Source organism: Ctenopharyngodon idella, chromosome 6 (assembly GCF_019924925.1).
Source record: "Ctenopharyngodon idella isolate HZGC_01 chromosome 6, HZGC01, whole genome shotgun sequence".
Classification (NCBI taxonomy): domain Eukaryota; kingdom Metazoa; phylum Chordata; class Actinopteri; order Cypriniformes; family Xenocyprididae; genus Ctenopharyngodon; species Ctenopharyngodon idella.
In genome coordinates, this window is record NC_067225.1 from 19,725,799 (window position 1) to 19,750,163 (window position 24,365).

The 24,365-nt window shown below is 35.6% G+C and overlaps 1 protein-coding gene across 5 annotated transcripts in view; it reads right to left on the bottom strand.

The window, feature by feature from the left end:
• lepr (leptin receptor) overlaps nucleotides 1-24,365 on the bottom strand; it is a 50,632-nt gene that overhangs the window by 20,267 nt on the left and 6,000 nt on the right. For 2 of the 5 annotated variants that reach the window (XM_051896294.1, XM_051896291.1), the window contains exons 1-6: nucleotides 12,180-12,426; nucleotides 8,629-8,681; nucleotides 7,160-7,212; nucleotides 4,649-4,843; nucleotides 3,011-3,131; nucleotides 2,450-2,628 (exon numbers count right to left, since the gene is read on the bottom strand). In XM_051896294.1, coding sequence (XP_051752254.1) covers nucleotides 2,450-2,628; nucleotides 3,011-3,131; nucleotides 4,649-4,843; nucleotides 7,160-7,212; nucleotides 8,629-8,633 — 553 coding nt within the window. In that variant the 5' untranslated portion in view covers nucleotides 8,634-8,681; nucleotides 12,180-12,426. Of the gene's footprint in view, nucleotides 1-2,449; nucleotides 2,629-3,010; nucleotides 3,132-4,648; nucleotides 4,844-7,159; nucleotides 7,213-8,628; nucleotides 8,682-12,179; nucleotides 12,427-22,798; nucleotides 22,853-24,365 lie in introns of those variants that run through there. The other 3 variants (XM_051896293.1, XM_051896295.1, XM_051896292.1) reach the window with 3 other exon arrangements.

Consider the following 24,365-nt stretch of genomic DNA (forward strand, 5'->3'; position numbering starts at 1 on the left):
TATGTACTTTTTAAAGGGATTTTCAGCAAAAAACAAAACAAAAAAAAGATGATTCTGTCATCATTTACTCGCCTTCATGTTGTTCCAAGCCTGTATTACTTTCTTTACTAGAAAGAAAGTTATTTTACAGAATGTCTAACGTTAGCATTAGCAAACTCAGCCCACTAGTTACCACCAATGGAAGAATTATACCAGCTCCCGCCGTGGTGTACAGAGCAGAAGTGTGGACTCATTTTGGCTTCCACTATAATGAAGGCACTAAGGAGATCAACAAGAGTCATGTTGTTTGCTAAATAAGTCATGCCAAAATCCAATAATCAGGAAACGCACTGAATCAGAGCTCAAATAACATCCGCACTGCTGAAAGCGGTGTTTAGATGAATATGTAAATATGTGCTGCGCCCTTTCCTCTCAATAACAAAATAAACACACAACAAAAATGACAGCGGTGAGAAAACAGTCATTAAGAAAGCATCTGATCATAACGATGTTGATATGTTTGCACCAGCTCTGCAATTCGACACTCCACTCAAGTTACGTTATGCTTATTTATATAGCACTTTATACAATAGATTGCTTTAAAGCAAGCAGCTGTGGTAAATATGACACAGGTACTGACCTGCATTAGCGAATAGTAAACATGTAGCTCCTCATCAACAGCTATAATAATGGAGCGCTATTAAATATGAAGCAAAAGACTGTGGACTTCAGATACATATCAGATTAGCTCAGAAGATAACAACAGACGTACTGTCCTCTTGTAATCTGCAATTGGTGAGTAGCTATAGTTCGGTGGCTTAAGCCCTGATTACTGTCGAAAGCCCCTGATCTTTCACTCACGTTATAAACATCAAATAAATCTAGATTTTAATATTACTTCTTGCTCTTTGTTCACACTAGCCTAGTGGTGATGAAAAAGAGAAAATGTTGTTTTCAAGCTAAACATAATGCGTTAAACAGATGTCTTGACCGTTGCGCCTCGTCTGCTTTTTCAGTTTCTCGCACCATGTTTATATTAAGTTTAGTTCAACACGTCACGACGCTGTGCTCTTTTACATTTTGTTTGCATTTTTTAAAGCACATAAGAGTTCCTTCATTTAGCTCATTATCTGTTCTGGCCAGTAGGTGGGACTGTCCATGAACATAATAAATACATATGAGCCTATATGTCTATGGGACTGTCAGTTGACAGGTTTCAATAAACCGTTATTAAATGTTCGTTATGACAGTTTCTCTAAAATTAGATCCTCCTTCTTCCTTTTTTTTTTTTGCGCACAAAAAGTATTCTCGTCGCTTTATAATATTGAGGTAGAACCACTGTAGTCACATAAACTGTTTTAAATATGTCTTTAGTACCTTTCTGGATCTTGAGAGGTTCAGTGACATTGCTGGCAATAGAGGCCTCACTGAGCCATCGGATTTCATCAAAAATATCTTAACTTGTGTTCTGAAGATGAACAAAGGTCTTACAGTTGTAGAATGACATGAGGGTGAGTAATAAATGACATAATTTTCATTTTTGGGTGAACTAACCCTTTAAAGTATTGCAGTATATCGTAACCCCTGTATCGTGATACCCCTGTATCGCCAGATTATTGCAATACACAGCCCTTCTGAATATCCATTTAAAATGTAACTAATTTAAATGTAACATAATGTAGCTTCGTTAAACATAAACAATCTCATTGTATCTGTACAATGACAATAAAGAGCTTGACTTAAGGTTCGGACCTCTGGTAAGTCATTTAACCATGCCATAGTGAAATTCCATTTCAATCCACTGCCTGGAAAACCACTTAAGAGAGATGTGTATTCTGCAGCCCCCAGTCCCAAAGAACAAACACACCCTAAAACACCTGTTGCCCTGGCATCGGTGAAATAACTAAAATAACATGCTACTAGCTGTATGATCAGTCATTCTGTCACTTATGCAAGATTACCATACCATTTTACTTTGGTTAGTAAATAATAATCATTTACAATAATCATAAACCGTAACTGAAATGCTTGCCCATTTCTACTTGAGTTATCAAATAAAATAAAAGGCAGTTAAAATAATGAACAAAAATAAATGATCAGTTTTTCCCAATAAAGGTTTGTGATATGAGACCATGTTTAAGACCTACATGTAGAAATATGAAATACCTGAACCTGCAGTACATTTTGCCATAAGAAAACTCAGCAGTACTAGTAACTTTACAGCTACCAAAGTAAACATGCACAGGAACGAATGAAATTAAATAGCTGGTCTTGCTTTGATAACAGAAGAATAATGACATTGGCATTATTCCCATAACTGTTCTGGAAATCACCTCCAAGCAACAGGATTCCAGTTTTGATCGATCAGAATGATTTGATCGATCGATAGATCAATAGATAGATCCATAGATCGATAGATTGCTAGATAATACTTCTTAAAAATAACCGTAAAGCAAAATGCAATTCTTACTTAGATGATATGAACTGATTTGCATCTTCGGTAACAGTGCGGTAGTCCCATTCGCAGATATTCTGATGGTCAACAAGACAGTTGCGTCATTGCCATGAAGAGAAATGGAGCACATGGCAGTATCTTCCCCGGCACAATGAGCAGTATGGTTTTTGTCTGAAAGTATATCCATCTGTAGACTAAAATGAAAAACAAAAAATGTAAACAATTAATACCCATATATAACATTACAAGGCACTCATAGACAACAGAAATAAGTCAATTCATCATAGGTGTCCTATGTTTGGGATCAAAACAGGCTAATATTTATCACAGGGGAAATAATCTCAAAGTCAGATTATCTATATACAGGGGAGAAAAATTAAATAATATGAATTAAACGATAATGAACATTAAAAAGTTGATCATTTATACTATAGTCTAGATGTATTATACATCATCTGCATAATCCCCCCACACATACATACTTAATTTGTCCTGAATCCTATTCAAGCACAAATGGGAGCAGCAATACACCAGCAGCCATTCAGCCAATCAGTAGTATGAAAACAGAGGACTTACACTATTTGTTGAGGACTAACAGTGAACAGACTAGCAGTAGCTGCTGCTCTGTGGCTCTTTGCATTGCAAATCAAATTTGTCCGTTCACCTTCAAGCCAGCACAGGATGTCCAAACAGTTTCCTGAAAATAGATTGCATTCTCTTGTTAGCTTCTTTCATCACAGCCTATCGCAATTAGAATCCTCTAGAAATAACATCTGCAAATTATTCCTATCAGAACACAGGCTCATTAAATGGTGCGCAAATAACATGAAAGATACAAACACCGAATAAACATCAAATGAATAAATATCAATTATTCATATTCTAGTTCAGATTCTGGCAGGATCGTTGTTAAGTTTTATGCTTGCACTATTGCAGGAGTCCAATAAAAGTATCTGGGGAATACTGTTCTCTTTAAACTTTGAGTTTTATAAATGTTTTATAATTTTATCAAAACAAAAATGTTACGGAAAAATAAGCATCTACCTCTGAGTATTTGCATTGATTCCTTTTCTGTTTTTGAAAAGCCACTTTACACTTTAATAGGATTGCAAACCCTAACTTATTTTCCATTTAAATGCTATACATTTATTTGTAGACTTTGTCCTGAGGCCTACCGCAGGGAAGAGAAAGTAATGAGAATTGATTAGCATGTGTAATGGCACTCATCTACTTGTCTGGTGGGGTCAATCCACTCAGTTTCTCTGGTTTATAGCTGTAGCTAAGACATCTTCACTTAATGGACAAGGTCATCTCATGAAAATCTAAACTAAACAGCTTTTTTGAGAACTTAAAATGGTAAGACTAACTCACAAATTGCCTTTAGTTTATTTTAAACATTACTGTTCAAAAGTTTGGGGTTGTAAGATTTTTTTAAATGTTTTTGAAAGAAGTCACTTGCTCACCCAGACTACATTTATTTGATGAAAAATAAAGTAAAAACAGTAAATCATTCTAATATGCTGATTTGGTGATCAAGAATCATTTCTTATTATTATCAATGAAAATAGTTGTGCTGCTTAATATTTTTGTGGAAACCGTGATACTTATTTTTTCAGGATTCTTTAAAGAATAGAAGGTTCAAAAGAATAGAATTTAATAAAAAAAATTGGTAACAATGTACTGCAAACGTCTTTACAGTCACTATTGGTCAATTTAATGCATCCTTGCTGAATATAAAAGTATTAATTTCTCTTTTTTTTTTCCAATCTTTTGAATGGCAGTGTATGTAGAACAAAATGCTGACAACTATCAAAAATCAGCTCATTATAAAATGTTTTTTATCTTTCTTGACAGAGCAAGAAAACATTTAAATGAAATTCAATGTATTGATCATTTCTCTGGTCTTGACATTAAAACGTAAACAAACAAATGCATATTCCATAAGCTGACAGAACACAGATTGTGAAGCAAACATCATTTGCATTTTATAGCCCTTCTCCGATAAAAGTACACTTACTATCAGCTTAATCTGAAGATCGACAATATTGTGACTATCAACAAATATTGCTACTCCACCATTTTTACAAACATGGACCAAAAAGAAAAACAGTACTTTTGTGTAATCTTTCTTCATTTCTAAAATATCAGAGTTAAAGTTATAGCTATAAATAAATAAAAAAGCAATGACTGTAATATCAGACAGGATGAATTTACCAGAAAGGGCAAGTGATTTACCAGAGGATTCCAGTTTTGTAGCATTTAGCAGCTGACACTGTTCTACAGGTTGGTGTTCTGAAAGACCACTGTCAACTGTCTGAGCAAAGGGCAGCTCACAACATAGCAGAGACTTCCACTTCAGGTCTTCATAAACACCATCCCTGCCATCAGAAGGACTCAGAGCAGCAAGACCTGAAACACAAGGAGTGACATTGATTTGCAATACTATTCAAATCGAACTATCAAACAGTGGGAAAAACACATACGGCAGACCAATGCCATTTATAAGAAAAAAACATCTATTGAGAGATTCAATTCTCAGAAGTGCTCAGAACTGTATATTCATCTGAAAGCTGCTCAAGGATGTCACAACTTGTGTAGAGCTGCAACATAAGCGAGCTATCACATATTTCCAAACAAAGGTGTTTTTTTATCTTGAGTGTGTCTGTGTACTTACTATTTTAAGTTATTTTTTCCTAATGAAGACCACAATTCATTTATTAAATGTTGTGTGTTAACTTTCTGTACCACTAGTGTTACCACATGGAACTGCAAAAATAATGACTATTTGACTATTGACTATTCCCAAACACTCCCCCCATCTGCCATTGGTCAGTAAGAGTTACTGTGTTTTTCAAAAAATTGTCACATGACTGGCACAAAGACATGGAGGGCAAAACATGCAAAGAACTGCAGAACAGGCCTGTCAATTTTACATATGTTTTGAGTCACAAATATTTAGATCACCTCTCAAATGAAGGAAATTGTGACAGGCTGGTCAAACTTAATTGTCTCTGCATATTAAACTGGGAAAAATATTTTGACATCAAACTTTAGGGATGCACCAATATTACATTTCTGGTTGGCTCCAGTAAGAGTTAAAGGATTAGTTCACTTTAAAATGAAAATTACCCCAAGCTTTACTCACCCTCAAGCCATCCTAGGTGTATATGACTTTCTTCTTTCTGATGAACACATTCGTGGTTATATTAATAAATATCCTGACACATCCAAGCTTCATAATGGCAGTAAATGGGACCAATGAGTATGAAGCTCAAGAAAGTGCATTTTAAAGTGAACTAATCCTTTAATTATATATTTTAAGAGTTAATAGACAATTATTTTTGTGTTAAATGGCCAATGTTACTGTTTTTTTCTAAATAAATTGAGTAGGTTTTGCCACAAACACAACTGACTGGCTTCTCTCCTGTATGATTTCATACGAGTCTCTTCAGACCTTAGAACTGTACATGATTTATGAGCTTCTACAACTTTTGACCAAACTGAACTCCTTTCCACTCATTCAATTGATCATAGAAATAAAAACAGTATAAATAAAAATCAATAAAAGTTTTCTTCAATAAGTGCAACCATAATCAAAGTACTCTCTCAATATTCAAAGTGCAAATAGAGACCAAATTTTTCTTCAAGCATGATAGAGAGCTAAGAGATGGTTACAACTACACAGCCCAGCCTAAGATAGCTTTCATATTGGGAGTTATTTGCATGCATCAGGGAGCTGCTTTCAAAATGCGGGGCATTGAAATCACGTTTGAATGCACGCTCGCATACGCTAGGCTCTGTTGTGCAACGAATCCTCCGCCATGGTCTTTCAGTCATCTCGTCACTTACTCTTATCACGTGATCAGTGAACTCTGATTCCTGCTGCACTACGTTCGACTCTGCAGTTCGTTAAATGGTTTTTATTTCTATAAAAACCAAAACGACAGTGGAGGCGTGATGTAAACGTAGTGGTTGCGTGTTATATCCTAATTTCACCCTCACACTCCCGTCAAGGCAATATCACGAGACAGCTTTTCACCTCGAAGAGAAATCTCGTCACACCCCTGCTAAAAACTAAAATTAATCATTTTAAATGCTAAAAGTAAATTTAGGCATCACAACAATATAATGTATAGTTCAGTATGAATCATCTGATAATCAATATGGCACTGATATATCGTGCATCCCTATTCATTTACATTTACGTTCATTCATTTAGCAGAAAGCAACAACATTATCCAAAATGACAAAACACTTCACCCTCAGTTAACAGTTGCACTACTGTTACCCTGAAGGCCTGTGGCCCTTTCTCATCTGTACATCTGTATATATGTGAAGCCCCTGGGCGGCTGTTTAAAGTTTATAGTCTGATTCATGATGTGGGTGTAATCACCACCCTCCTCCACCCCTTAATTTCAATCTCTCTCTCTCTCTCTCTCTCACTATCTCTCTGTCTTTTCCTATCTCTCTGTCCATTCATCAGCCTCCTGCACTCTGTGCGCTGAAGCATAACCCACACTAATGCATCTCTGAGGTGGGCAGAGGGACTGTTGACAGCTGGTGGGTGTCCAGCATGCTTTGTAGGTCTTTGCCTCAACAGCAAATGGGAAATGGAAAACAATGAGAAGACGTTAGATAGCGGGTCAGGATAACACAGAGATTTTAACTGAAAACAGGAAGCATAATTTTAGCAAAGTAGTAACAGTAAATGCATCAACGACTCACCTTGTGAAACAGAAATGAAATTCACAAGAAGCGTAAGCATGATAAACAAATACCTGCGGGAAGAGAGGACATCTGTAAAATGGTTCAGTATGGATATGACTCACTAACTTCTTTTACGCTGGAATGATTAAATCTTAAGCTCAAACAGTGTGACGGTGTTCAGTTTACTCATTACACACCAGAGTCCCTTTCCAATGCTGCCTAATTCAAAAGACTTCTGTTGTTTTGTTAAAAAGCTTCCAACAAAAGTACCTATATTTGTATATTTTCTAATTAACATATGACACATGCCTATTGAAACGTAAGTATCATAACTAGGTTATTGCTATGCAGTTATTTTGGTTTTATTTATATACTATTATAGTTTTTTATTCTTATTTTGAATTAGCTTTTAATTTCTGTTTTCATTTTAGTTTAAGTTTTAGTAAAATTTATTAGTTGCTTTTGTCATTTCTTAGTTTTTTTTTTTTTTTTTAATATTTCTATTTACTGTAACTTTCATTTATATTTATTTAGGTTTAGTAATTTTAGTACTTCAACTTATTTTATTACAATCAGCTGCCTAAGCAACATTTCTAATTTTCTTGTTTTTCGAATTTAAGTTTCTTAAAGAATATTTATTTTTGATTTTATTCTTATTTTATTTTATTCTGGAGTGTTTTGAGTAGTCGCTATTGGTGAATTTGAAAAGATATATGACTTGGGTCCCACCTCCAATGTAAGCCTATAAGGGATGGACCATTATAACAGTTCTCGCTGATACCGATAAAGGCGATAATTATTTTCATGTTATGGCCGATATTAAAATGTGATACTTTTTTTGTATAAAATAAAACACTAAAAACTAAAAAAAATCTATCATTTTAAAAGCTTCACGTAAATTTAGGCATCACAACATTATAATGTACAATATGAAAGATTAGCTAAAGATTACATTAAACAGTATAATTAAATTGTTGGGGTTTTTTTTTTTGTTTAACTGTGGTTGAGGACAAAGGTAAATTAACATACACAATTAAACACTCACTTTCAGCTATCCAATATCGACTGATACCGATAAATTTAAAAATCTGTAATATCGGCTGATAAGCAATTTGGTATCAATATACAGTACAGTGCAGCTCAAAAGTCTATGAGATTCTATTTTCTATTTTCAGTAGAAAACTGTAAGTCAGATTGCTTAAAACCAATTAGCATCAAGCTACATGGTTTGGAAAATGTTAAGGAAGACAATAAGAAGAATGTGTCATTCAACTCCATCTAATAAAAAAACATTTGCATGAAATGTGTGCAATATCACTTGGCTAGTTTTACATACTCCTCAACAAAACAACTCAACCAAATTACAGAAATGCAAATTCCCTCTCATTAACAATTCATTAACCATTAGAAAATGAGTAATCAATGACAAGTAATAGTCAGCAATGCTATAATCCAAGTCCTCATAGAATTTAATTAGAGATACTTACATCATTTCACTTGATCGTGAGCATCATTTCTCTTCTTGGTGGAGTGATGGAGTCTGCAACGAGAGAGAATAAGAGAAGAATGGTGACAAGAACCTCTGTGTGGGAAAACTCTTAGACAGACAAATTAGATTTACACGAAAACACTGAAGGAGGAAAACGCAGGCATAGTTTTACTCTCTTAAGGGACACAGACTTCATTCCTGAGTCACTTAATGGAAAGTAAAGCAGGCAAAACGTTTTTGGAACGCATCTGACGTGTCAGGCAGTAATATGACACCGGTTTCAGACTGAATTACTCTGCTCTGACCATATTTGCTTTTGATTTACGGACGTACACTCTCTGACGAGGCAAGTCACCTTTTTTGTTCAAATCAATGATGAGCGTGACTGCTTCCCCGAATTCCATTTCTCAGTATGTGGATGTATTTAAATTCTAAGGTAAATTTAACAAAGTGTAACACTGTCTTGATTGTGTGCCTGAGCAAACATGTTAACGACAGCAACGCCCATGTTTAAGCATTTCCTGGCATTTTAATCTAAGCAATATTGTGAAATCAAAAACCTGTTTTGCCAAAATGAGGCAATGATGTTCCAGCCAGTACACAAGTGACATAATGAACAAAGTAAATGGATAAAAAATGTCAATACCAGTGTTTATTACCTTCCTTGCATTCGGCAAATATAACACTACAGACCCCATAATGCAATGTTTTCAACACCATCTGTTAGAGCCACCTGGAGCTGTTGAACCAAACATGATATAAGATAATCTGACATAAAAACAGATCAGACATGAATATGGAGGGAGACAAAGCAAGTGGCCATTCATGTAAAGCCTTTTTCCAGGAAGGCTCTTGTGATAACATCTTGTATATTCATGTAAAGTCCCCTATCAAATATCAAAACAACTTTGATGATGTTCAATTTTGTGTCAACAACATAAATCAAATGCTCACTAAAATGAATATTAACTCGGATCAAATGATGGAACATCTCAAAGCTGATACAGTTGTGTGGTTTGATTATTGCAATGAGGGAAAACAGTGATATAGTGATGCCACTCAAAACAGAGTCCCACATGTTCTGGAATAGTGTCTTAAGTTGCACCTACATGTGATTATCAAATTAAATGCTGCAGAACTGGGCAAAAAGATCAAACCAATAGATGTTAACCCCCAAATGACCAATTTCAAGTGACACAATAGTGATAATTAAAGCTGTTAAGGGGTTTGAACCTACATCCTTTCAGTTACTAGCCCAAACAGATCTTTAACCATTTTTAATTACAATGACTTTTCACATTAGAGCATTATGAATTGATCAACCCATCAAAGTTAATAAGAAATTGGAATCCTACACTCCTCTTCTGATTTTCTACACTGCCATATATGCAACGCGAAGTCCGAAACATATCCACTAATTGATTCTTTCAAATGGTTCCTTTCAAAGGACCAGTAAAAAAATTTAAAAAAATAAATAAATAAAAAGTACAATAGGCTTCTTCTTAAGTGGCCTTGGTTCTAGAAGCATTTTTTCAATGGAGATTTTTTTAAAAAAGTTATAAGACATGAACCATACAAACCACCTTCAAAGTGGTTACAAACTTTGACTTGAAGCAAAAAAGTATTTGAAAATCAGCAGTGTCTGTGAAAGTTACTTTTAAATGTAAAGAGTTACAATATTGTGTTAAGACCTGGCGACCTACCTTGGAAAAATCATTGTCAGGAAAATTTATGAACAGTCTCTTGCATATGGTGAGAGATGGCCTATAGAATCACCAAAGCCAGATATGACTGAAATGATTAATGAATGAATGAAAGGAGAAATGAATAAAGCCCCGATCACACCAAGAACGATAACTATAAAGATATATTATATTATCTCCTACTATGCTGTTTTACGTTGTAAACACAGTGCAGCGCTTCCGGGTTCTACGTCAGAACACTGGTTCAGTATTGGCCGACGCTGTACATGTGAGCAGCACGAAACATGCGTGTGATGCTGACGCAGGAGCTGGCCAATAATGAGCCGCCGTTCTGATGTAGAACCCAGGACTGCTGTGCTGTGTTCACTACTTCAACAGCATAGGAGACTGACAGGGAAGAGAAGAAATTGTTGAATAAAGTCGTTATTTTTGTTTCGTTTTTGTGCACAAAAAGTATTCTCAGCACTTTATAACATTAAGGTTAAAGCACTGTAGTCACATGGACTATTTTAACAATGTCTTTAGTATCTTTCTGGGCCTTGAAATTTGGAATGACATTGCTGTATATAGAGGGATCAGAAACCTCCCGGATTTCATCAAAAATATCTTAATTTGTGTTCCTAAGGTCTTACGGGTTTGGAACGACATGAGAGTGAGTAATTAATGACAGAATTTTCATTTTTGGGTGAACTATCTCTTTAATTGTCCATACACTGCACAACACTGGAAGTTGCAATGTTCGTTTTGGTGAACAATTCATTAAAGATTTTTCACCAGAAATTCAACTGTTAAACAGGACTATGTTAAAAAATAAGTTGAAAAAACTTGATGGCTCCAACAAAAGTAGGCCTATGACTAACAATCTTGTAGCTCTCAGTAGGTCTGTCTCTAAAGGTCTATACGTTATCGTTAAAAATCAGTTCACCTTGGGACAAAATGCATGGGATTTTTACTTCTGTTGAACTCTATTCAGAAATTTACAAAATCACATAGTCTCCGACATCCCAGTTTGGCAATAAATACTCCACTAATACCAAATGTAAGCACATATTTCTGCTTATTATGGATTGTCAATTATGTTTTATTATTAAGGATGTTTACAGTAATTTATTGTACCATTTCAAATTGTAGTAGCCATTATATAAAAAACTAAGAATCTAAATATAATGTGCATAATTCGCATATAATAATGCATCTACATTAAACTGTCATACAAATATAACTTTCGCCCCATCAGTCAAAACCTCAGTTAAGTCGACATGCTCTAACTATCAACTCATTCAGCCCTTCGGCTCATCATGAAGCGGACATGTCAGCAAAAGATGACTCTCAGTTCAATTAATCCGTTTAGTGAGTTGTGTTGACTCACGAACTGCTCGGACCGATTTTTAAACCGGTTCAATCGACTCACTAATAGTTACTTGCAACTCAAAATAACTATTCGTCCACGAATTGGACGTCGCTATTGACAGCATGGACAAGGAAACACCGTCATTGCTCCGGACACAGAATGGAGGAAACCCCAAGAAAATGATACTGCCTCTGATATTCAAGTGCTAAGCAAAACCACAACATGAATCGTGTCTGTGTAGATAAAAACATTAGACTGGAGGAATATTATCAAAGAATGTTTAGATAAGCGCGCACAAAACGGGTTACTAAACTAAAAAAGGTGATTAAACAAAAAAAAAATAATAATAATAAAAATGTCATCGTGGTTTTATGATTAAAACATGGCAAGCAAGATAAAGTGACTTAAAAATCATCGATCCGTTTTACCGTTATAACTGCTGCCTGAGATCATCCGCTTGAACTCACAGTGTGAAATATGTGCAGAATGTCTCACCTGAGGTAACGTAATCGCACTTCTGAATGTCCTCAGATTTGATCCAACTCTTGTCAAAGTCTTACGTATCTTACTCCACTTAAAAATGAGGACAAAGCTCCAGATCCAGAGTTAAGCTGTTCCTCCTGTAATGAGGAATGTCTGTAGTCGGTTATGCCGACTAGGAGAGGCGTGTGACTTTCTGAATGTTTCCAGTGCTCGGCATCCTGACCTGAACTCAAGCACTACTGCTGCTGCTGCTGCTGTGAGTTTCCCGGCGGAGGGAGGGGCAACATCTACGGAGCGTATTGCGTCACACCATAACCATCTTCATTGTTTCATTTTTGGCAAGGAAAAGAAAGTCTGCAACATTTTGTGTACACACCTTCCTTGAGGAAATATCTGAATACCTCTTTGTTCTATTCTGTTCCAGTGAAATACATAATCGCCGAATGTGAATTTAACTGGAATAGAATGAAGGAATACCCACTGCTCGTGCTTAATGTTAATTTCTTTATTTTCAATCGTAAACGCGTCCTATATTAGAACAGAAAAATAGTTTTTAAGTTGAAATTTATCACTTCAATCGGTTAATCATGTGGTATTTTTCATTAATAATATACTATCGTTATTGTTTCAAAAGAGACAGTTGAACAATGAAGAATAATTGGTAACTGAATAAAATAAACGTCTCACTGTATGACCGTATCACTTGCACTGTTGCAGTTTGGCGGCATTGCGTCATCCGCATGATCTCAACATGCTGTCATCATCTAAAATGAGCGCGAGGAGGCTCTCGCATGACGTGCTTCTCTCAACTGTGGTCAAATTGAATTTACTTCACATTACTTTACTTGTTTTTCACTGAAGAACACATTTAATACTTAATCCATATATATTAATTTTTAGACCGATCACTTATAGCCTTTCATAAGTCGTGTAGCCTATATAGATGCCAAATTATTCGTATTCAAATGTATTCAATTTATTCTTTTGATTAATGTCTTATTATTCTTTATATATTCTTATTCTTTTACATGATATTGATTTCTTCAATCATTTATATATTTTTTACTCAGATATGTTTATTTCCAAATGTAAGATCTTTGGTGTCTCTTCTGTGCTGTAAGATTGAGTGGGTGTATTTTCCAATACAGTTCATTACGTGATGTACCTTTGAATAAAAAAAAATATTCCATCTCTGCAGATGAGATAGAAAAGGTGTCAAATCAACACATCACATAGCCTATCTATTTTCATCTATCTTTGACATTTGACCACCAAGCAGACCTAGCCGTTACACCAAATATGACATTATTTATACATTTGTTTGACCTTTTCTTAGACCAAAACATAAGTTTAAGAGGATGTAATTTTCCTGTATGTATATTCGTTGCTCTTATTTTACTCTTGGCTTTTTCTGCTTCTGCTCCTCCTGCTTCTCTTACCTCTCCTTTCATTCTGCAAATATCTTCCTTCCTTCTGATTTTGATCTCACAATCTTCATCTGTTAGATACTGTTGGATAGATACTCTAGATTTTAATATAAAATATTTACTTTATTAATGTCTCTATAATTTTAAATTATAACTTAATAACTTTGTTATTCCTTGTTCAAATTTGATCTCTGACATTTGTCTGCCTGGATCTCATTGCGTCAATAAGAAAATATATTTCATCAATATTTATCATTAAACCTAAATAATAAAACAATATTAAGGCATTTTTTCATCTCTGCTGTGACATCTATTAGACCTTGGATGATGTTAAACCCACAAGCAATTTTCGGTAAGGCAATACACACAAACATTTGCGTCACATGTGAATGCAGATACCAACACCCAAAACAGCTCAGAAGTTAACAATGATGCTCAGAGGCTTGAATGTTTATCGACTTTTATCAGGCTTTTCCAGGCCCATATACACACAATGCTACTACAGCAAGCCCAGTGCTCACAATAACCATTTAAATGCATGACATGCACTGTGTGGCCCCTCTCATGCTGTGATCTGTATCTCCTTAGCAGTTCACAGCAGGTTGGAGACAGTCAGCAGGAGGCAATCTGAATGGCGACCATGTTTATCAAAACTTTATAAAAATCAAAACCCTAAAATCCATTACCATAGTACATATCCATAACAAACATATGAATTGGATTTAAAGCTGTGGAAAATAAAGATTTATACAACAGGTCTTTCCAGCCATGCGATTTTCTACCAGTATCGCCATGGGAACCGCTTCACCGTTTGAATCACTCCACTTTCAGCATTCTCATCAGCGAGTGTCATGTAGGACAAGCAAACCCACCATATTTTTATAGATACTACTGTTATTTTGTCTCTTATAGTGGTTAAACATGAGACATGAATTCATTTTGGGTACATAAAACGGCCAATCTTTGGTCTTATTAATCTATTACTTGTTCCTGAGCAAATCGAATTGGGCTATGTTAAATGTAATAATTTAATATTAAGGCTATATTTAACTTAACGTTACATCCTGTAAAGCACTGTTTTTGTACGTTTGACTGAACTGTAATTGTGTTTATTTCCTATTGCCATTTATAATGGCTATTGTTGTTAATGGATTAGTTCACTTTCAAATGAAAATAACCCCAAGCTTTACTCACCCTCAAGCCATCCTAGGTGTATATGACTTTCTTCTTTCTGATGAACACATTCGTGGTTATATTAATATCTTGACGCATCCAAGATTTATAATGGCAGTATGCGTTACCAAACGAGTATGAGCTGAAGAAAGTGTCTCCATCCACATCCATCCATCATAAACATATATCACACGGCTCCGGAGGGTTAATAAAGGCCTTCTGAAGCAAAGCGATGCGTTTGTGTAAAAAAAAATATCCATATTTAACAAGTTATGAAGTAAAATATCTAGCTTCTGCCAGACACTAAGTTGAAGAGGGATGGCATAGGATGTACAGCATAAGCTTTTTTAGGAACACGGAAGACGTCTACTGCCATTATAAAGCTTGGTTATTTATTAATATTTCTACGATTGTGTTCATCGGAAAGAAGAAAGTCATATACACAGTTAGGATGGCTTGAGGGTGAGTAAATCTTGGGGTAATTTTCATTTGAAAGTGAACTAATCATTTAATTTAAATATTGTTGTTCAATAAATATTATTTTATATAAATAATATGTTGTATTTGGTATTGAGAAAGTGTCCATATAGTGCGTAATATGGATCTGACATGTCAAAAAGAGTTCTCAGTTCATTCAGTGAGTACAGTGATTAGACGCAATTAGATACTTGTTCGTTTAAAACATTCAAAGGATTCATTTTGTTCTCCCCACAGGCTCTCCAAGGTTACAGGTGTTGCCGCAGTAAACAGTGACAGCAGAACAGATGCATTTGTGTGGGTATATGTACGAATGTGGGCTGCCAATGGTTTGTATGAATCCCAGCATAGTGTAGGTGTTCTTTGACAGCAGGGGGGCTGACGCTCTCCTTCTGCCCATGTCTGTCCCTGAAGAATGAGACTAGTCATGCATAGCATGAGCTGTGGTTAAATCACTAGTGCCTGGGAAGCCCTGCAGAGTCTGAATGGCGAGGGCAGAGGAGCATCCCCAAGGGAGATATTTCAAATGAGTCACAACATGGCCTATAGTACTGCATTATGGCTGCACAGCAACTGTTGCACTGATATGCAATGATTGTTATGAGGTGAAAGCATCAAAAAACACAAACCAATTGAAGAACCATAATATCCACAAAAGATACATTTTTCCTAGAAATTACAAACTTTTAAGTCTTTGAAATGCCAAGAGTCTAGGCGTGTTTACTTTCTTTGTAGCTCAAATATATATTGCATCTGTCAAATCAAAGCACTGAAAATGTGGCAGAAGCAATTACAAATCAAAGGGTAACTGAAATAAATAAATAATACTTTTGTCTAATTTTTTTAACCATTATTTTTAAACCATCTCAAGTCTTGTGTCTGAATATGCATACTTTCCAACTGTGAAAAGTAGTACATAAAATGAGTAGTAGTGTCCGAATTAGCAATATTTATAAAACAGTACAGGCAAAAGTATTTACCTACTGTCGTACTTCCGCTGAGTTTCTGAAGTGTGCATTTAATGGGCAATCTGCAAAATTTGTTTTTTACCCCTCCTTGAAATTACAAATTTTTATGTCTTTGAAATTCCAAGGAAAGTATCATGTGATTATGTCCATTTTAGCTCATATATATTGAATCTGTCATATCAAAGCACTGAATGTGTGGCAAAAGCAGTTTTCAAACCAAGTGATATCTGCAAAAATAAATACATAAAAAAAAAAAAATTCCTGCAAGAACTTTTTCAGAACCACTTTTCTGAGACATTTTTTTGTGATTATTTTTAACCAACTGAAGCCCTGCTTCTGAATATAACTACTTCACTACTGTATATAAGGTGAAAAGTAGTATGTTAAAAGCAGTGTTGGGGTTAACACATTACAAGTAACGTGAGTTACGTAATCTACTTGGTTACACTTGTTAACATATACTTTTATCAAGTAACTAGTAAAGTAACGCATTACTTTTAAATATAAAACAAAATATCTGAGTTAATTTTTCAAATAAGTAATGCAAGTTACTTTGTTTTCCCATTTATTGACTGACACCTTTCCTTGTCCCCATGCTGAGACAAATCGGGAGTAAGTGCAGAGGTGACGTGTGCACTGTGTAAACATGATATTTATTCTAGACTAATTCTAGATTAAATGTGAGCATACATTTACTCATTTACTTCTTCTCCTGCGTCTAATTCTACTGTATTCCAGAATGGCAGCACAGCTGAAAGGCTTGTTTGTTTGAGCTGCGCCTCTACTGTACAGGCGTGAATTTGCATTTAGTAAATCGAGGGAACGAATTAGTAAATCTCTGTACAGATGAGAAAAAGTAATGCAAAAAAGTAACTTATCGCATTACTTTCCATAAAAAGTAACTAACGCAATATTGTAATGCATTACTTTTAAAAGTAACTTTCCCCAACACTGGTTAAAAGAGCAGCATATCTGAATTTGCAATAATTATAAAAGGGTATAGGTGAAATGAATGAATGACCTACTATCATACTTCTGCTGAGTTTCTGAAGTGTGCATTCAATTGAGAATGTGCAAAATATATTTTTCCTAAAACTTCAAATTCTTTGAAAAGCCAAGCGTCTGGGGAAATAAGATGCTATTATGTCTGTTATATAGCTCATATATATTAAATCTGTCCTATCAAAGCACTAAATGTGTGGCTGAAGAAGTTATTTAGATAAAAGACTGAGGATGCACAGCTCAAATTCCTTTAGTTAAGATGTGGATGACGTCAAATTCCTTTAAATAAGATGTGGATGACGTCAAATTTCTAGATACGATATGGATCTCTCTCCATTAGCAGGGTTAACCTCATGCGCTCACTATGTCATGTTCTCAAGAGAACTTGCATGTGCGGCACTAATAAAATATTCAGAGGTTTGCTCACACACTAGCTTTGGAAGTAAAGGCGGTCAAATGCTCCCTTATTCCAAAACACCACCTACATGTGCATGTGTAGCTCTGATATATGGTTGAATGTTAAAGCCAAACCATTTTAAAGATAACAGGCTCTGACAGAGATTTGTTCCTTCTGGGGAAGAAATGAAGCAATGGGTAAGGGAAAATTTTATGACATGCTGAAGACAAAAGGAGATTTACAGTCAGAAAATCTTTCCTTTGGCACCCAATGACCAAGCACCATTCACAAGTGCCCTTCTTTCGCAGGGTTGAGATATTTATTATCAGGAGGACTGTTATTGAGTATTATTGTAGATTACAATATCAAGACTGTAGAGCAAGGAAGACAATTTGATAGCAGGAGGATAATGGGAGGAAGATAATGATTATAATTAAGCCAATCTGAAAAAAAAAATACTGTACATCTTGCTTTTAATGCTATAAATGTTCTATTTTCCGTGTTGGCTAGATATCAATCTTCTCAATAACAGGAAACGTTATCTGAAAACCAACTTAATCCCTTTGAACTTCACCTCGCTTTCTTGTCAGTTCAGTGCGTGATCTGCAAGCCTGGAAAAGGTCAGTAACAAATTTAGATGTTTAATTCTGAGTATGAAGCTGTTGGTCCCAGACAAACTGACACATATTTGAGCCCTAAGTCACCATTTCAATTAACCCCCTCTAATGAGCTGACTCATAGCAGCATTTGCTTGATCACCACAAATCAACACACACACAAACTAGGAAAATTATTCTGAAGTGTTTTAAGTTTCTGTGTAAGTTTTAAATGATTTCTGAATTTGGAAAAAATGAAAATAATCCCATGACTTACTTACCCTCAAGCCATCCTAGGTGTATATGACTATCTTCTTTCAGACAAACACAATCAGAGATATATTTAAAAAATATCTAAAAACTTAAAAAATAAATAAAAATAGCTTTTCCAAGCTTTATAATGGTAGTGAACGGGGGGCGTGTTTTGAAGCCCAAGAAAAAAAAAATGCATCCATCCATCATAAATATAATCCATACGGCTCAAGGGGGTTAATAAAGGCCTTCTGAAGCAAAGCGATGGGTTTTTGTAAGACAAATATACATATTTAAAACCTTTTAAACTAAAATAACTAGCATCCACCAGACAACTACGCACAAGTCGACTTGCCCCACGTGAGTAACCCTTGAAGCGATGTATGACGCAGGATGTAGGAGTAGCATAAGCTTAGACGACATCTCGCGGTTTAAACAAATATGGCTGTGCAAAAAACTGAAGTTCCTCTTCTCTTATATCAAAATCCTTTGACATTTCTCTTTAAAATTTCTCATTTTAGACTTCTAATTCGTGACCGGTGTTTTGTTTTGCTCTATCCTCTGCACTTCCACATTCATCATTGCGTCATGCATCGGGTCAGGGGTTACACTTCCAGCGCAAATCGATGCGTACGGCCGTCTGCTGGATGCTAGTTATTATAGTAAATAAAGTTTTAAATATGGATATTTTTCTTACAAAAACCCATCGCTTCAGTTCAGATGGCCTTTATTAATCCCCTGGAGCCGTATGGATTACATTTATGATGGATGGATACATTTTTTGGGGGCTTCAAAACACGAAGATAGTCATATACACGTTACATGGGATCATTTTCATTTTTGGGTGAACTATCCCTTTAAGCCATACTTAAAAATGAAGGAATTTTGTTGAATTTGATAATAAAATATCAAGTGATAACTGCAAAAATGAATGATTCCTTTTCAAAAATCCCACTACATCTTTACTCAGAACCATTTGTTTAGATTATAACCAACTCAGCCCTCTATGCAGTGCTTCCCTACTATGTATATGTTAAGTGAAAAGTAGTATGTGAAATGAGTAGCATTCAATATCTGAATTTGCAGTATTTATAAAACAGTATAGCCGAAAAGTACAGATGACATACTTCTGCCGAGATTCTGAAGTGCACATCCAATGGACATCCCATCAGGCCATGGGAGAGGAGACGTGAATGGCATGGACGCAACACAAGTGACGATGTGGGTCACGTGACAATGCCAACATAGTGGGTGTAGTATGTCTGGATTGCTGTTTGACAACTAAAATGCCTTTTTACTTACCTTTGGTTAAAATAAATATTTCTTGGTTTGATATTTTGTTACGTAATGCAATGACAACTGTACATTTTAAGTGTGGCTTAAGGGTGTAAATACTAAGGGACATTTTTGGAAAATGACTGATGAATTGGATATTTGGCATGAACTGATAATCCAATACCAAAGGCAAACTCCTTACGGAATAAACACAGCATAGGCACAAGATAAGGCTACATTCCAATTATGTAAATTACAGAGAAGTGGTGCTGCTAGCATACGTTTTAATGATCCAGGCTGCTAATGCAAAGCCTGTAGCTCTTTTACCATGTTATTATGCCCTCGAGCAAGGCACTTAACACTGGGTTGCTGTAGGGGGTCTACCATTGCAGTCGGTGTACCATAGGCCACATTGGAAAAACAACTTCTGCCAAATGACGGGTAACTATGTAACAAGTGATAATTCCTTCCCTTCATGTCTGCAAAGGTGCTAATCATGGACAATCATTTCTTTCCCCTGAAATCATAGAGGCCCTTTTTCTGTCTGTGAAAGGTCTGTATGTTTCCACCTTATTGTTGTTGAGCCCATGCCATATTGCTTGAAGGGTTCAGTATGAATGAATATCTGTGCAAGGTCTCTGACTAGTCACAGTGAGGTGCTAAAATACTGTGGGGAGATGTCATTAAACAGTTGTACCACTTTATATTTCAAAGCAAAACTCTGTGTCTACAACAACTACGCAGTCCAGTTTAATCGTCAACAAAATATACTGGAATAGCACTGTGACGTCATGACTTTTCAGTGCAAACACACCTCTTTTCTATAAAGAATGCACCTTTTCCTATAAAAGTTCAGAACAATTTTGGGTGCATTCACACCTTGTGTGATTTGCATAATCCCTTTAGTGAATCAAAAAAATGACGCTATCTGCGGCCTCGATTTTCTTTTGTCAACTCTTCTATGTTGGTTTAAGCCTCCATCATGACTGTTCTGTAAAATTATGCAAACCAGACTTTTTCTGCCTGCAGATATAGGAAAACGAAATGCATGTCAACAGATCAATAACTGGATTTGGTTTAAGCACCAAGGGAGACAGAATAAATAATGCTGTCTTCTCAACAGAAGGAAATTACCTCTAGCCTAAAGGTTAATCACACGGTTTACGTCATAATAGGTTAAGGTCTGTGCACTTTGTTAAAAAGTGCAGTTGTCAGTCTAGAGTTCCACATGGGTTTGATGAAAACATTTGAGCTCTGGATTTTCTCTCTAAAGTTTATGTTATGATTTTGTGCTGATCTGCAAGTTCAATGAGTTCCAATTAAACTTTCATATGTTTTGCATTTGATATGTGTGAGCAGAAAATCAGCACAGTACTACCAGGGTTAGCTGTAGTCTGCATGAAATTATGAAGTCCGACTCATAAAGTCATGTCACATGGTTGACCAGAGTGCGCCAGCTGGCTAACTTCAGTCAAAGATGTTCATTTCCCAGAAGTGAGCAAATTTAACAGTGTTTTATGTGCCAAAAAGTAAGGAAAGCGAAAACAATTCAGAGAAAGTGAAAGTTAAAACTTGCTGAGGAAGTGATTCTGACACTTGTTTTTATAACAGGGCACACAGCAAATTACCATTCACTACCTTCCTCTTTCTTACAAAAACAAATGAAACCATCTCACATGGTATAGCTGATTTACTAGTTTTTATAGTCCGTTAGCATGTTTTAGTATGTGTTCACGATTATATAACAGGTTCTGTATAAGCCTGGGGCTAGCTGTCAAAATATTTCTCAGGATAGATTTATTTTTTGAATTACATTTCTCAATAGGCACATACCTTAAAGATTTGGCAACAAAAAAGGCTATTGTACAGGGGGAAAAAAATCCCATTATACAAGTTGTCAGTTTTCTGTGAAATAATTATGTAACATTTCATATAGAAGAATATATAAATGAATAAATTGAACAATAGTTAAAACAGAACATCTTGCCCTGTGAGAACTTTATGTGTGTGAGCTTCAAACATGCCAAATCAGCTGCTTCTCCAGGAAGTGCAATGTCCCCTTTTGACCTTAGCATGAACCCACTGGCCTTCCAAATTTCCCTCTCCACCGCTGTTCCCCCAGCTACCATCTATACTCATAACACCACACATACTGCGTCAGTCTGCCTTATTGTGTTGTCTCAGACATTCAGATGTACTGAAGTAATAAAGACTAAGGACAAGGACTCAGGAACAAACAGGTTTGATTCACCAAAGCTTCTTTCGCCCACAGCCAAAGGACGTCAGGACACAATGGTAAAGAAGTAATCAAAAATAGTGGCAAAAACGAACTTTTATCAGTGAGCGAATTGCAGCACACAAACAGGTAACTTTAACAACCAGGTATTCTATAGGGTGTGACTTAAGGTATGTTTAGGTTACACAACAATGATGTACTAAGAATGGAAACTTTCTTCCTTTTTCGTGTACAGACGAAAACGTTGTCAAAACGATCCCCGTTCACACGGATCATTGGCTAGATGCAATTTTAACATTTCTAGGCTACAAAACATATTCAGGTGACAATTTTGTAAATTCAGAAGTCAAACAATGAGATCAAATAAATTTAGAAGTTAAATCAAAACTATACATGTTATTATGTGAAGTATACTTGCCTAAAAATTATATTCTATTTAAATTTGCAAGATTTTTTTAAACCAAAGTAAAAAGAGAGCCATTTCAAAGGAAAATCATAGGAAATTCTGTATTTAGAAGTCAAAAAAGTATGTTAAATAAATATAGACGTTACAAAAATTCTGTAAATGTAATTGTGAAGTTGCCTAGAAATTACAATTTGCCAGAACTTTTAACCAAAATTAAAGTCAAGATAAATCACGTTTCTCGATCAATTAAAAAAACATCTTCTATGTTTCCGAAGATATCTCAACAACATTTGACACCGTGCTCTTTTTTTGCCCACATAATAAAGTTCAAAAACTATTTTTCCCTTTCCAGTTTTTATTTTATTTTTGTGGTATGAAACAAAGTTCAGTTCACATTTTAAGAAGCAAAGACAAACACTGACCTTCACACAAGGTTACATGATGCAAAGAACTAATGGTTTCCTGTCTTCTGAATTATCTGTTGCAACAGCAAAGTCTGGTGTCATCAGGATGGCCTGATTATACAAAAAATAAGTGGTTTTCATAACTGACATCTTGCTGGCAGAAAAATTAGCTGTAATGTATTACATCACATCCTTCATACAAACTTTCCCAGATGTGTTTAACCAGAGCCTTTTCTCAAAACAGAAAACAGAAGCCCAACCTTCTTAATACCGACATCTAGTTTGGTTAGAGAATACATCAAAAACAAGGTTTAGGCAACCTGTCTTTATTATTTACTTAGAGGCTACAGCTTATAACTGTCAAAACAGCACTTCTCTCCTGTTCTGGCATAAATTAACTGAATTTAAGACTCAAGGCTATAAATTAGGCTTACATTGTAATGTCAGTTTAACTGTATCCAAACCAGTGAGCTGAATAAAATGAATGACTTGTTGCAGTGTTTTAATTCTCTCCTAACTTTAATATAATTCAATTAATGACAAGTAGGTTTTTTAAAAGCACTGTTTCCAAACTATTGGGGTAGGTTAATTTCAAAATAGAGCAAACATTTTATTCTAACAATATTATTTTTTCTTCCAAGCGGTTAATCAGAGTTGTGTATATTGAGATGGAGTTTCCGCTACTTAAGGAAAGCTGTGACAGCTGAGTGCATGAAGTGTCCAACATTCCATACAATGTTTTTTCGGTTAATTAAAGGCACAATATGTAAGATTTTTGCAGTAAACTATATAAAAAAAAACCCACTGCAGTGTTATATATTTTGTTCAGTTGAGTACATACAAAATCTCAAATGTTTCCAACTATTTGTAAATCGTGAGAAAATCGCGATTTTTAACCAAGGATACGGGACGTGTCCGGGAGTCGCCTGTCAATGGCGTCATATCCGCGTTACCCTCGGTTTCCGGTTTTGTTTTGTAGAAACCATGGAAACACCAAAGATGCATTAATATATTACATGTTTTATTAGACAAGGGAATGACTGTTTGGTTACATTTATAGACAGAAAACGAATTATTGTTATATAGCTCAACACGTTTAGTCTTATTGTTTAAATCTAGTTTTCTTGATTTTCAGAGAGTACCATGCTTTTACCATGCCTCAGAGAAAAACACTATTTTGTCAAGTAGCTAAGTAATACAGCATTTTCTCCATCATACAATAAGTTTTAAAATTAATGGCATGCCATTTACCAACACAAGCCACCCAGCATTTATTATTATGATATTCTAAAATTGATCTAAACTGCAGTGTGCAATAGCAGCCGCCGAGCGAACGCACAGAGTAACGTTATAACATAATTTTCAACAAAGTCAAACGTATCTAATATGATAAACAGCGCTGTGTTACCTCATACACTTGACTGGAAGAAGCAGAAGCGGCGACTACGGCATAATAAAAGTTCCGCTGCTCGCGATGCATCTGTCGCGCTCGTCTCTCATTAGCAATCGCTCCAGCGGCCTCGTTCAGCTCCAACAGCACTTGGCCCTGCTCTGCTTCATACTACAGTAAAGTTAATAATCTCAT